This window comes from Macaca nemestrina, chromosome 1 (assembly GCF_043159975.1).
Source record: "Macaca nemestrina isolate mMacNem1 chromosome 1, mMacNem.hap1, whole genome shotgun sequence".
In the NCBI taxonomy this organism is placed as follows: Eukaryota; Metazoa; Chordata; class Mammalia; order Primates; family Cercopithecidae; genus Macaca; species Macaca nemestrina.
This window is the reverse complement of record NC_092125.1, coordinates 56,745,915-56,761,000: the sequence shown is the minus strand read 5'-3', so window position 1 is coordinate 56,761,000 and position 15,086 is coordinate 56,745,915. Positions and strand designations below refer to the sequence as shown.

Sequence of the window (15,086 nt, the reverse complement as noted above, 5' to 3'; positions counted from 1 at the left end):
TTGACGTTTGCTTGTTTTAAAAATAATAAAGTGAATCAAAGATTTATTTCAAGTCATTTAAACTGAACATTGTATAAATTGAGAGAAAACTATTCATTCCTTGATATAATTCTTAGTTGATGTGCAATCTTCCTCAAACTATTCATTTCCCTTTCATTCGCGGCTTTGCATATTTGGATTCTAATAAGGGTCACAATTACTCTTTTAAAATATTTATTACATACCAGATTTTACATATTCAGTCATCACATTAATATTTTGAAAGGAGTGTTATTATGTCCATTTTTACACAAAGCAAATCTGACATACAGAAAGTATTAGTAATTTGCCCTATAATCAGCTAGGAAGTTGAAGAAACTGGATTTGATCCTAGAGCTATATGACATTAAGGCCTATTATTGATTCTTCTTTGCCATGGACTTTTGTAATGTTAATAATAAAATAAAATACGCCCAGAAAAAGCTTACTGGCAAGTTTCTTTTGCGTAATTTGGTGTTAATACGTGAGCATTTGTAAAATGAGAAACTAGATTAGAAACTAGCTCTTTTATTATTGTGTAAATAATATTTGGCACAATAATAAAAGAGCTGCATTAAAGTTTTGAGTTTCCATTTCATTATCTATAACTGAAGACACCTAAAGCACCATAGTCAGACCTGAGGTGTTCGCTGTGATGGTGGTGTTGGAGGTGCGTGCAGGTAAGGCAGCAGAGCTGTTGCGTGCAGGGATGAGGGTGGTTGCTAATGGGGAAATTGGGTCTGTAGGAAAGGTGCTGGCTGTACTCCTCTCTCCTGGGACATCTGCAATCAGAAGGGCCATCAGTACCATCAGTTGTGTCTGTCATGCAATGACAATAGTCAGATAGCCAACATGAGCACAATTACTAAAGTTAAGGCAAAGAAACAAACCTTCAAGCCCTTCTGCTATACCACGACACATATATTCTACAGAACCGTACCCAAAACACCAGGGCTTATGGGAAAGATGACTTTAGGGGCAGACAACTGGAAACCTATGTGGCTTCATAATCAGAGCACAACTTAAAATATATATATATATATATATGTATATATATGTGTATATATATTTATATAGTTTGGACAGCCCAAGAAGCCTAAAATGCTGGGCTGCAGGCTGCCTTAGGCAATATAAAAAATGTATCAAAGCAGTAGAGACAGGTGCTGTCTTAGTGGTGCTGAGACCACGTAGATGGAGGTAGAGCTCTGAGTGTGAAAGGTTGGCACAGGAGGAAATGCAACTTGATACATGCTGAGAGCCTTGCAGGCACACACCTCTCTGGGGAGGGATCCCTGGGTGCAGGTGCTCAGTTTTAATTTTCTTAAAATAGAGCTGAATGGGATCCTGCCTGTGCCACAGCATGAGCTCAAAGGTTTTCTTTTTTTTCCTTTCCAGCTGAAGGTTACAATTCTACTTTCACAATTCAGGCTCCCCTGGCCAGGAAAAATCAAATTGGCTTGAAATCCAACAAGCTCCACATTACAGTGGCATCATTCTTTTATTTTCCAATCACATGGGGGCTAATTGGTATAGAATCTAGGGTTGTAGCCAAAGAAACTGCACATTGTACTGGGTTAGAACTTTTCATTGTCAGGCTTCAAATTATGTAAGGTATTTTACATCATTGCCCAACATCACAACCAGAATTACAGCACAGGCAATCAATGTATATTCATTTGGTGCCTACTAGATGACTAGCACTATGCTAGTTGCCATGGAAAAAGCAAAATAAATATGAGCTACCCTCTATTCAAGAGCTTGTTGGGTTATTTTCTGTCAAGATCCCTGGGGTCATCAGTTCAATGACGTGAGATTAATCTCACATTTGCAGGCAGAGTCTGTATTTCAGCAGTGATACACGCATGCATGTTCTGAACATGGCTTTGATTTGAGCATGCAGGTGTCTACCAGTTACAAATGCAGTACAGTCTATAATTTCACACATACATTCCATTAGAATTGAAAATGCATCTTCCAAATAATTGAGCATGGGTTCTCAGCTCAGTCTTCAAAAGCCGCTAAACCACGAAATTTAACTAAACCATAGAACAGAATAAACAACATAAACATGAGGTTTTCCATTCTGGATCCCCAGAGGAGGGCTTCAGCAGAACATGTAGAAGAGTGAGGAAAGCTCATTTATTCATCTTTTAAAAACCTCATTCAGACATAGAACTGGCCCCCTGCAGAGTTTTGAAAGCAGCCTTTTTCCACCTTCTTTTCCACACTCCTCTCACTCACTTGTTCTGTTCTCCCCTCTCCAGCAGACCCTGCTCCCAAGCCATTTTGAGGCTTCCACTCTCAACCTCCCCGAACTCCCTACCTTCCCTCCTCCTCACTTGAAAACTTCTTTTCTCTTGTTATGCAGGTACTCTCAGTGGTGGTTATGGGTGGCATTTACAATTTTAATCAGTTTGATTAATCCTAATAGATTTTTAAACAGTGGAATTAGCCACTTTGAGCAGAAGAATTCCTGGATCAGGACACAGCAGACTAGTCTGTGTGACAACTAGCCCCCAGGGGTCAGTCCCCTTTTGTTATTTTCCAGTTTCTTCCCTTCCACAATTTCGGGTTCTGTGGGTTTGCTAAAAGCTCCAAATATTTTTATTGTGGTTCCCATGGCAGCCAGACTAGGTGGAATGAGGCAGGTGAGGGCGGCTCTTCTCCCACTTGTTTAAAGAGGGTGGATTGTCTGGAATGACTTTTATGCCACGGGCGCAGTTTTAATACTGCAAAATAATAATTATTCTATATGATGTGCTTGATTCCTACCTAAAGCAAGACCATGTTCCTGCCAGCTACATAGGTCTACCATTTATATCTTTAACTTTCAAGCGTTCAGATCACTGAAATTACATATGCGACTGTGTGGATTTGTGATCTGACAAAAAAACATACTTGTTTTTCTTGCATATAAAAGGGCACCACGAAGTGATATGGAGACTAATTTTGAAAAGAAAAGGGAGGAAATATTTTGTACTGTTGTTATAAACACAGAGATGCCATCCTGAAAGATTCTTGATGTTTGAAGGGGAAACAAAACCATTCCTTTCTTTTTTCTCATTCTGTAAATAACAGTGTCATTGTGGTTACAACTTCTCACTGCCCTTCATTGATAATAGGAGTCACTCTTCAGCCTGGTTTCTGTTGGTGTAAAGTCTTTAAGTAAAGATTTATGCATGTTATTTCTTACTTCTAACAAAAAGTTTTCCTTGTAGAATAATTGCCTAAAATATATAAAAAATAGACTGTCCTGAATACCTCTTTCCTCCTGAGCAGATTTTTGCTGTAGTCTCACAATTCTCATTATTATTTCATCTCTACTAAAAAGACAATTGTTCTGTGGTTTCACATTCCTAAGAGTGACTGAAATTCCAAATTCATCAACTAACAGTAGCTGCACGTTAAATAAGTGGTTAGATTTCCTCACACCATTCTTAAATACAGGTAGTCGTCTTGCACTCTTCATATTTGCACAAGTCTAAAGGACCCGCAAACCTGAGATATCATTGCTGCGTGGGGTAGGGCTGAGTGTGGTATTGGCGGCGGAGCCGCTGGGTGTCTGCGTGTCAGTTCCAGTAGAGGGCGTCTGCGAGTCTGCATGCGTGGGAAGGTGAGGCGTCAGTGCTGATGAAACACCTAAGGTAGGAAAGTGAGATCATTACATCAATCTTCCCCCACTGGAGATGAATAATTTATTAAGAGGTTATAAGGAGCAAATTGCGATTGTAGTTTACCAAACTGTGAAGTGACCGTATCTGTTAAAATGTGTCTATCAGTATTTAAATTTGCTTGACTGGAAAGTGACAGGCACCTGAGTCCTCTATTTACATATCCTTGGGAGGTTTCCTGAGCTGGATGCAGCCACAGAGAATTCGTGTTTCCAGGTGGCATTACTGACTTTCAAATCACTATGAGCTTTCTGAATTCTCCATCAACTCTACAAACTGACAGATGCAACATTTCTTTGTAAGCAGAATAAGAAAGGAATCTTCCAATATACTAGTATCTCTTACAAATTACAAAGAAAAGAAGAAATTTAAAAATGGACAAGAGATGTGACAAACATCTACCTAATATACACAAGGGTCCAAAGGTATATGAAAAAATGTTCAGTGTTACAAACAAATTTTTAAATGTAAATCAACATGAAATATTTCTAACTAGCATACTGGCAGAGTTTGAAAAGGTTGATAAGATCTAGTGTTTGAAAACATGTGGAAACAATCTCACATGTCCATGCTTACACACACAGTCTCTCACATACTCACAAAATCATATGTTGAGAGCCTGGAGGATATACAACAGTGGTTAAAAAGGTATCTTTAAGGAACAGAATTTAAAGGGATGGTATTTTCATTGTGTGTCTTTTAAGTACATATGAAGTATACACTTTATATACTTTACTCCTATATGTATATATTTATATGTATGTATATATAGGATTAAAGTATATACACACAATACATACATATATTTTATATATATTTAACAGTATATACAAATATATATAACATATACCCATCTATATTGAAAATGTTTTGAAATAGTCATCAACTATTCTTATAAAAATAAAATTACACAATTAAATTTAATGTTATGCACATGGATGGTTATTGTAACCATTTTCAAAAATGAACAATTTTGAATAGTGTATATAATATTCTTAGAAATATGGACTAAAGGATTTTTACCCCAATTATATCAATAAATGAAAAAATTGCATTCAGCTGTATAAATCAATCACAATCATAAATTAAATAACTCATATAGACTTTATTCCAATAGATAATTGAAACATGACCTGATGAAAAGATTATTTTCTAGAAAAGAAAGTGTGTTTTTATTTGAAAGCATAAACTTTTCTAGGTAATTTCACCATCAGTATTATTTTGCTAGAGCAAATCAGTATTTTAAAATTATTCATCCTTATTTTCAATCTATTCTACTTTAAACCTTTCTCATACTGTGCTCTATCTGTAAATTTATGGCTTAAGTGGTTTTAGATTTTTAAAATGTGGAAATGAAAGTTAGGAATGTTGCACGTTTTTATTCGTATATGTGACATGAAATACAGAACCTTCAAAAGGAAAACGCTATGTAACACTACTCAGGCAACAAACAAAATAATAAAATAGCATGAGATGTTCTACCTAGTCATCAACACCTTCATCCTTGCCTTCCTTTAGTAAAAATTTTGGGCAATGTGTTCAAATTTTTACAATGTTTAGACAGAACCTAGTCACTACTCTGCTATGGTGACAGGGAAACAAATGGAAGATTAAATGCACAGTCTTGTACTTGCTGTAGGAAGGCACTGACTGTTTATTTAACTGCTTACTATATCCAATAAACTTCATCAGTATGGTACTCAAAATACTTTGAAGTACCCTAAACAAAATTTCTGTGATGGTGTTATATACGCTTGTTTTTTCAAATGAAGATAAATGGCATTGTTAAACAGTTCAAATAGCTTAGTATCTTTTATCAAAGTATGTCTATAAACCTGTTTGCCCAAAAAAAATGTCAACATAACACATTATTTCAGGAAAGCATGAACACTCTCCTGATAGTAAATTTGAGTACTGAATACACTGGCAGACCTGTTGCTAAACATTAAATGAGCATATACTTATATCAGCATTGTAAGGAGCATCAGTGTCCCTCCTTGGCAAAAATATCTCTCACATCAATCTGATTTTTTCTGGGAACATGGCTACATTGCCTTTTATTTTACCAGTAGAACTCACAACCTTAATTAAAAATGTTTTCAATAATGCAAATGCTCTTAAAAGAAACTCATATAACAAAATTGGGTTGTCAATTCTCAGAATGGATTTAAAAATAATACATTCTCTATCTTCAACAATTTTTGGATAAAGAGAATCTAGAATGAAACAAAGAAATGGGAAGATTCCCGTTTAAGGCACCTTCCAAGGAGAGCAGGACTGATAATCTCTGAACTTGGGAAATTCTCATCTGTCCGGGTGGCAGGAAGCCAAGCGGGAGAATCATGGAGAGTGTGTATAGATCAGAGGATACTAGAACAAATTTCCCTCCTGATTGTCCTTGGAGATCTTGCCTCCCTCCTTTTCTCTCTGCACTCCCTAACAACATGCATTAATTACTTTGGTCGATCTATATTTCACAGATACTAATTTCCTGCAATTTCTGCACTTCAACAAAATCACATCCTCAGAAACTGTGAAAATAATTTAAAGACAAGTTGTACTGATAACTTTAGAATTTTTTAAATGACATTGCCCTGATATTTAAGTTAACAACTTTTGTGTGCCAACCTGTCGTATTAAAAGCACTAGCGTTATCCAAAGAGTCCGGGGATACTTGGGTTGAAGTATTGTCTGAACTAAGAGATGGTGTGGTCTCTGAGAAGTCATTTTCTCTTTCAGAGATGCTTGCAGGTGAGAATGCAGTGGTGTGAGTAGGTAAGGGGTCACTTGAAAGTGGAACACTGGGCATCTTTGTCGTTCTCAGTCCTGTTAAATTAATGGAAAATGGAAGAAGGACAAAATAAATATGTGAATCATATCCCAAATGTATGCTCATCCCAGTATACTAACTCCCCAGTCCATTATAGTGTATATATACCTATATCTACACATACATACACACACACCATACATAAGTATATGTATATGGTGTGTATATGTATTCATAAATATATATACACAAATATACATGCATACATACAAATATTGATGCATACAGAGATACATATAATATATAGACACAGATCTAAAACAAGTTACAGAACGTCGGCTAAAGATAACAATGGGGAAACGAAATTGAAAGCAACTTCTCACCTATCCAAAGCAATTGTGTTCAGAAGGATGAAGCATAATGGGTAAAGATGATTAAAAAAATTAAAAAGTTGTAGATAAAGAAAAGGATAAAGAAAGGCAAAGTTAGAAGGTTTTTAGGAGAGCTAGGGTTTCAGGAGAAAAAAAATGAAAGACAAAACTTCTATTTATTCATGGATATATATACATATATATATATTTGAGACAGAGCCTCACTCTGTCACCAGGCTGGAGTGCGGTGACGTGATCATGGCTCACTGCAACCTCCGACTCCCTGGTTCAAGCGATTCTCCTGCCTCAGCCTCCCAAGTAGCTGGGATTACAGGCATACACCACCACATCCAGCTAATTTTTGTATTTTTAGTAGAGACGGGGTTTCACCATGTTGGTCAGGATGGTCTCGATCTCCTGACCTCATGATCCACCCGCTTCGACCTCCCAAAGTGCTGGGATTACAGGTGTGAGCCACCACGCCCGGCCTATTCATGGATTCTTAAAAAAATAAATTAAATGCAAACAAAGCAATGAAAATGTGTATAAAGGACTGAAAAACGAAACTCACAACTAGGTTTACAAACAACCAAAGTCTACAGAAATGTCTTTGACTTCATGATAACAAAGAGATACAAGTTAAAATACTGAAATAATTTCCACAGTTCAAGTTTCTTTAAAAAGAGGAAAATACATCACAATGTAGTAGTGGAATAAGTTTATGCACAGTTGACATGAGTGTACAATGGTTAAAAAAAAAATATTCTGCAGGGCAAATTAGCACTACTAATTAAAGTCCTTTAAAATTTTTTCATGCTCTTTTACTGAAAAAAGCGGTTTTCTTTATAAAAGAATAGAAAAATGCACCAAATTTGTTAAAAAAGAAAAAACTAATGTGATCTCTGGATGCTGGGATTATAAAGATGTATTTAAATTTTTTTTTTTTTTTTTTTTTTTTTTTTTTGCTTAACGTATATTTACTTTTTGAAAAGCAAAAAAATATATTTTAAAATATTCAATTAGGCAAAAACTGAGCTATATCACACAACAAGTAATAATTAATTCAGTTCAACAAGATTGGGTAAAAGACAATGGCATAAATATGGAAAAAGGGAGAGAATGAGAGAGAAACTAGAAAAGGAGTAGAGATGATAGGACAGAAAAGAGTTAAGAATGAAAATTGCAATATTACTCAATAGAGAAGAAAATGGAAATAGTATTAAAAACAGCTTTATTCATTAGTATCAAAGTTAAAGTTAATTTTTACTAAATACAGAAAAAATTCATCTTAATTATATTGTACTTCAGAAATGTCAATATACATGAAATATTGCAGAACTATTCTGTGATTACAGAAATGCAAAATGATCATAGACTTGTTATGTGTGTTATTTTCCAAAGAAAAACTTTAGTCTCTAGAATTTTATAACCAAATACCTCACAAATAAATCCATCAAACTTTTATCCATAATTACATGCCAGCATATCCAACTAAGTACAGTAATAGGATAGTAACTACCTCTAGTCTTCAGTATAAAATCAGGTCTAACTTAATATTTTTTCATCTGCTATGCATTGAATAAAAGAAGGGGAGGAAGCCGGGCGCGGTGGCTCACGCCTGTAATCCCAGTACTTTGGGAGGCCGAGGCAGGTGGATCACGAGGTCAGGAGATCGAGACCATCCTGGCTAACACAGTGAAACCCCGTCTCTACTAAAAAAATACAAAAAATCAGCCGGGCGTGGTGGCGGGCGCCTGTGGTCCCAGCTACTCAGGAGTCTGAGGCAGGAGAATGGCGTGAACCCGGGAGGCGGAGCTTCCCGGGAGGCGGAGCTTGCAGTGAGCCCAGACAGCGCCACTGCACTCCAGCCTAGACTCTGTCTCAAAAAAAAAAAAAAAAAAAAAAAAAAAGAAAGGGAGGGAGAGAGGGTGGGAGAAAAGAAAGGAAAAGAGAAGTGGGTGGGAGTAAGGTGGTGGAAAGAAAGTAGGAAAGAAGGGAGGGAGGAAGGAAGCAGAGAGTTTAGAATTCTTTCTATTCACATTAAGTCACTGTAATCATTATAGATGATTTTTATAATGACAATTGTAATTTTGTCATTATAAAAGATTGACAATTATTAATTTGTTATTTTTAGATTAAACCAATTATGGTGTCTGCGGGCTTCCAATGATCCCTTTTGCTTTGAGAGAAATGTTGCAACAAGTTCCCTTTATCGTCCACTATCATTCTTTTATTAGATGTGAATTACAAACAGACCAGAAAGAAAATTATGCAACAGTCTCCTTATAATAGTATGTGATGGTTAATATTGAGTGTCAACTTGATTGGATTGAAGGATGCAAAGTATTGTTTCTGGGTATGCCTGTGAGAGTATTGCCAAAGGAGATTAACATTTGAGTCAGTGGACTGGGGGAGGCAGACCCTCCCCACAATTCCCCCAAACTCCGCCCAATGTGAGTGGGCATCATCCAATCAACTGCCAGCGAGGCTAGAAAAAGCAGTCACAAGAAGGTAGGAGAAGTGGGCTTGCTGAGTCTTCTGGTCTTCATCTTTTTCTCCTGCTGGCTGCTTCCTGCTCTTGAACATCAGACTCCAAGTTCTTCAGCTTTTGGACTCTTGGACTTACTCCAGTGATTTGCCAGGGTTCTCAGGCCTTTGGCCACTGACTGAGGCTGCACTGTCAGCTTCCCTGCTTTTGAGGTTTTGGGACTCCGATTGGCTTCCTTGCTCCTCAGCTTGCAGACAGCCTATTGTGGGACTTCACCTTGTGATTGTGAGTCAATACTCCTTAATAAACTACCCCTCATATACACATCTCTCCTATTAGTTCTGTCCCTCTAGAGAATCCTGACTAATACACAGTACTATGCTATTTTGATAAGTAGCATTCCTGAAGATACTTCTGGCCAAGCAAATTCAGTCCCAGGTGTAGGAAGAAAGGTTTTCAGAGAACCACTCTCCTTCATATCTTTGCACACATCTTAAGTTCAATTCACATTCCCGTTCACAAATAAGAATTTAAAATTAGAAAACCTGACTCAATTGCCAATTCCACATTGTTCTTGAACCTCCACTTTGCAAATTCTCCTGGTTTCCATTAATGACATTGTTGTGGCCAGTATTTGGGAGAGACCACTTTCCTTTGCATTTTGGTTAACAGTGTTAACTTACCTGGTTTCATCACTTGGAGGCTTGTCATAATAGAGTCAATTCAGAGGTAACAGAAACTCCCTCAATAAGGTGATGAGTCATCTGCCATTTTAAAAAATCACTCCCCATTCTACCTTATACCCATCCCTTTCCTGCAAAAATAACCAGTTGGTATGGTTGAGATGAATCAATCTTCTGTAAAAGTTGGAGATACTAAGTTGCATTTGAGTAGGTGGCATAAACCAATCACAATCTACTATGCAGGAATGACTTTCATTTATTTATAAAACATCACTGTCATGCTAAAAAACTGTAAAATTATGTTAGACCTTTTTTTAAAATAAGGAAATATAGTTCTTATGCAGATTCAGAAGTGTTTTTGTTAGTATTTTCATGGTTATTTGTTTTCTTCATTTGGACTGAATTTTTATTTATTACAAAAATAATCATTTTAATAACCCAATTTCATGATATGTTGAATGTACATTAGTTGTGACTGTGCATTACTATATTAAATCAAAATTGTTTTCATCAATTTACTTACCTTCTTAATACGTACTGTCAACCATATGATTATGCAGGAAATAAATAATACATTTTCAGTAACATCATTTAAGTGATGTGATTTTTTTAACCATCTGCAATTTAATTTTCTCTCTTATTTTGCATGTACTATGTATGAATTTATTTGCAGCATCTCCGTTTTTTAAATTTAATTTATCTCAGGATCAAGACATGTATTAGGACTATTAATTGAATTGTTCAGTAGAATTTGAAAATTATTATGTAAAAATATCTTAATAGTCTCAAAGGTTTTGTATACCATTGAAAAACGCACCATACTCTTAAAGAAATATAGACATATACAAACCTATTATCTACATATCTATAACATAGATAGACAACTCTTAACCTGCTTTCAGACTATAAAATTTTGTGATCTAACTTAAATGCATTTATTTGTAGTCTTAAAATATTAAAAGAGAGTAGAAACCTGTTGTGTGATTTACTGTCAAGTTCAGGGAAAGTTACTATTTATACACAAAACATATATATAAATTTAATAGCATGTTTAGGTAGTTATTAAACTTTATAACATATAAGCAGAAAGTTTAAGAACAAGTGAATGTCAAGAATCATTCATGATTATAAAATTTATCCTTAAAAATAATTTCAGTGATAATAATAGAAAATTGTTATTAAATATATAAACTTTGCAACAAGAATATAAAATAGTAAAAATGCAAATATTAATTCTTACCAGTGGGGGAAAGTGTTGAGCCTTGCCCTGCAAAGAAGAAACAAAAATCTCTTAGAAAATTTCAAATTTCATTCATATTCATGTAAACATATATTAGATTTTTACATGTACCTCAAGCTTATGATAGAACATTCACCAAGTGGCAATTTTCAGTAGCTTTTACCCTAATGAAACTATATTCCCTCTCTTAATATCATGTTTACAAAGCCCAAATATGTCAAAATTATGTTATTTATTTTTTGAATGCCCAGGCTAAATCAGAAACATAACAGACTAAAGGATCACTATCAGGATTAATTTCAAACCTGCAAAAGACTTTTGAAAAACTTTTGAAACATTTTTTTCCCAAATGCATTCATTTATTTAGATAATGACAATTAATTGAGCACCTATTTTGTGCTAGACATTATGCTACATGCTAGGGATATAATATGACCAACATATAAAAATTCCCTGCCCTCAATGAGCTCAATTTAGTGTGAGATATGAACAAAAACAATCAATACAGCGTGATGACAGGTGAGACAGAATGTGCTAAAGGAGCACATAACAGGATCATCTTATTTATATTTCCAGGGTTGGTGGTTGGCTGGTAGAGGAGTTGATACAGAGGATTTCTTGGATGTATTTAAGGTACGACCTAAAGGATTGCATATAGCTAGCTTGGTCCCAGAGGAATAAGAAGCTGGGATTTATCTTACAGGCTTTAGATATCCATTAGAGGGATGTCTTTAATGGGAGGCCTAATGGAGAAACATTTGAATTTTAGATCAACCTTTCAGGAAATGGAAAATGGATTATTAGAGAGCAAAGGTGAGGGCAGGAAAATCAGGAGACTAAAACCAAAGCAAAACAGACAGAGATGATGTTCTACATAAGAAGAATTGTACCCCAAAAGAAAGGATGGGGAAAAGGACCTATGAAACGCTTAAGCAGCACCAAGACTTCGTAAATCCTTGCAAGTGAGAATAAAGGAGAAAGAGTAATATGGAAAATATCTCAACTGATAGTTTAACATGCTAGTGAGTTGTAGTTTCACTGAACTTAAGAAATAATAAACAATGAGTAGAGAGAGGTGAATTGGAATTTGCTTGAGATTCCATGTGAAAATGTTTAATAGCATTTGAACACAGAGGTTCGTAGCTCATGCTATACATCTGGGTTGATGCTATAGATCAGCATACAGATACATTTTACAGCTACAAAGGTGAAGGAGATCACCAAACTATGTAAAAGAGAAGAGTCCTATTGGGTGAACCCCACTCCCGATATTCAACGTGGGTTCTTTTCTATTTCCCTAAGTGCCGGCTGGTCTGAGAAACAAAGGGAAAGAGTACCAGAGAGAAATTTTAAAACTGGGTGTCCGGGGGAGACATCATATGTCGGCAGGTTCCGTGATGCCCCCCTTAGCCATAAAACCAGCAAGTTTTTATTAGCGATTTTCAAAAGGGGAGGGAGTGTACGAATAGGGTGTGGGTCACAGAGATCACATGCTTCACAAGGTAATAAAATATCACAAAGCAAATGGAGGCAGGGCGAGATCACATGACCACAGGAAGGGGCAAAATTAAAATTGCTAATGAAGTTTCGGGGACCCATTGTCATTGATAACATCTTATCAGGAGACAGGGTTTTAGAGCAGACAACCCGTCTGATCAAAATTTATTAGGTGGGAATTTCCTCGTCCTAATAAGCCTGGGAGCCCTACAGAGACTGGGGCTTATTTCATCCCTTTGTCTACCACAGTAAAAGACAGCCACCCCCAAAGCGGCCATTTTAGAGGCCTACCCCCAGGGGCGCATTCTCTTTCTCAGGGATGCTCCTTGATGAGAAAAAGAATTCAGCGATATTTCTCCTATTTGCTTTTGAAAGAAGAGAAATATGGCTCTGTTCTGCCTGGCTTACTGGCAGTCAGAATTTAAGGTTATCTCTCTTGTTCCCCAAACATTGCTGTTATCCTGTTCTTTTTTCAAGGTGCCCAGATTTCATATTGTTCAAACACACACGCTCTATAAACAATTTGTGCATGACCACAGGGTCCTGAGGCGACATACATCCTCCTCAGCTTACAAAGATGATGGGATTAAGAGATTGAAGTAGACAGGCATAGGAAATCACAAGGGTATTGATTGGGGAAGTGGTAAGTGTCCATGAAATCTACACAATTTGTCAGAGATTGCAGTAACGACAGGCGTAAGAAAATATAAAAGTATTAGTTTGGGGAACTAATAAATGCCCATGAAATCATCACAATTTATGTTGTTCTGCCATGGCTTCAGCCAGTCCCTCTGTCCGGGGTCCCTTACTTCCTGCAACAGTGTCTAAGATAGAATCCTGAAGTTCAGTGAATATTAAGGAGAGAGCCAGCATAGGTAATCAAATTTTCCAAGTAGGAGAAAAACTGTAGCAAACAGGAATAAAGAGTAGAGGGTAATTCAAGAAGGAAGTGGTTGAAGTGAAATAATATGGGGATTAACATGCGGGATAAACATGGGAGAGTAACATGGGTCAACTGGATTTATCATCTGGGTTTGTGGAAATGTTGAAAAGAGCAGCTTTCTTGGCATCATGTGAACTAGATTCAGTCTACAGTGAAGTGCAATGTTTTCATCCCTCATCTTAGTAAATGCCTACTTAAAAAATTCTAAAGTTCTTTTCCAAATGACAACAAACTCAGATTATTAAAGGGAATCAGAGATCAGATGGAAGAGTGAATTAGCTGATACTTAAGGTGACTTCCTGCCTTTATATTCTATCTTCTGAGAACAAACTGACGTGAAAACGTTTTCTTCCTTCAGAGTTGCTGTCAGAGGAGCATCACTCAGTATTTTTCAATGACATTCCCTGGCTTATTCCTTGAAGTAAAATGTATTTTTATATCATTGATGGGTGATACATAATTATTAACATATTTACTTTCTTATTTTCTCATTGTATTTCTCTTTTTCTTAATAATTCATACTTAAATATTGTTTTTAATTGATATGGTTTGTATTTTTGTCCCTTTTCTTATCTAGTTAACTTTTATCTTTCTGTTTCATGTAAACTATTATTATGTTTATTTTCCCATTAACAGTGTTCCCACTCTTCTTATTTGTTCTTATTTCCCTCTAAATTAAGGTCTTAGAATTGTGTTGGTTTGCAAAAGTGGTAATAAGAAAAAAATATTAGTATAGTAATAATTAATACCTCTCATGTTTGAAATGAAAGGAAGTGTCCTTTGTTGTTTGTGAAGAACACAGCATATCGCCAAATTTAAAATATCCAAGTTGCTTTTGAGTGTGTGAACATACTTTATACAACACATATATCTTCTTTATCTGAGAAATACATGAGCTCTTAAGTATCTAAAATTATGTTGATATGCCCCTTCTCATGCAAGCACCTAATTCCTTGGAACTTGAAACAAGTTAATTTAGTTCACTTAGGTTCAAGAAACATATATTTTTGTGCTGGCATGCTGTTAGAGACTAGGTTCAAACATGATCAAAGCATGATCCTTGCCCTGGAAAATCTTATAATCCATAAGAGACATATATCTAGTTATCTGCAAAGACATTTCACTCATGGATACACCTGATTAAGACTAATAATCAAAATTGCTCCCATCAACATCAACATGAATCACATAATAAGAGGAAGAGGAGGAGAGAAAGAGAAGCAGCTGTAGCCAAGAGTTTTGTGTATAAGAAGTGATTCATAAGTAATTGTTGGATTCTTTTAAGCATGAGTAAGTGCAAAGGAGAAACCAAACAGATCTGATGATAACAGCTTTAGAAGAAGAGTCAAGGAGCAAGCATTGTAGACCTTGAAAAGGAGATTGAACTTTTTCCTCAGAATGATGG

At 36.0% G+C, this 15,086-nt stretch overlaps 1 protein-coding gene across 4 annotated transcripts in view; it reads right to left on the bottom strand.

Annotated features, from left to right (window-relative positions):
• The window catches only part of LOC105484676 (protein tyrosine phosphatase receptor type C), a 123,169-nt gene that overhangs the window by 56,644 nt on the left and 51,439 nt on the right, over positions 1–15,086 (bottom strand). Inside the window, exons 3-6 of one of the 4 annotated variants that reach the window (XM_011746518.3) lie at positions 11,242–11,268; positions 6,318–6,515; positions 3,517–3,657; positions 657–800 (exon numbers count right to left, since the gene is read on the bottom strand). In XM_011746518.3, coding sequence (XP_011744820.2) covers positions 657–800; positions 3,517–3,657; positions 6,318–6,515; positions 11,242–11,268 — 510 coding nt within the window. The remainder of the gene's footprint in view (positions 1–656; positions 801–3,516; positions 3,658–6,317; positions 6,516–11,241; positions 11,269–15,086) is intronic. The other 3 variants (XM_011746519.3, XM_011746520.3, XM_011746522.3) reach the window with 3 other exon arrangements.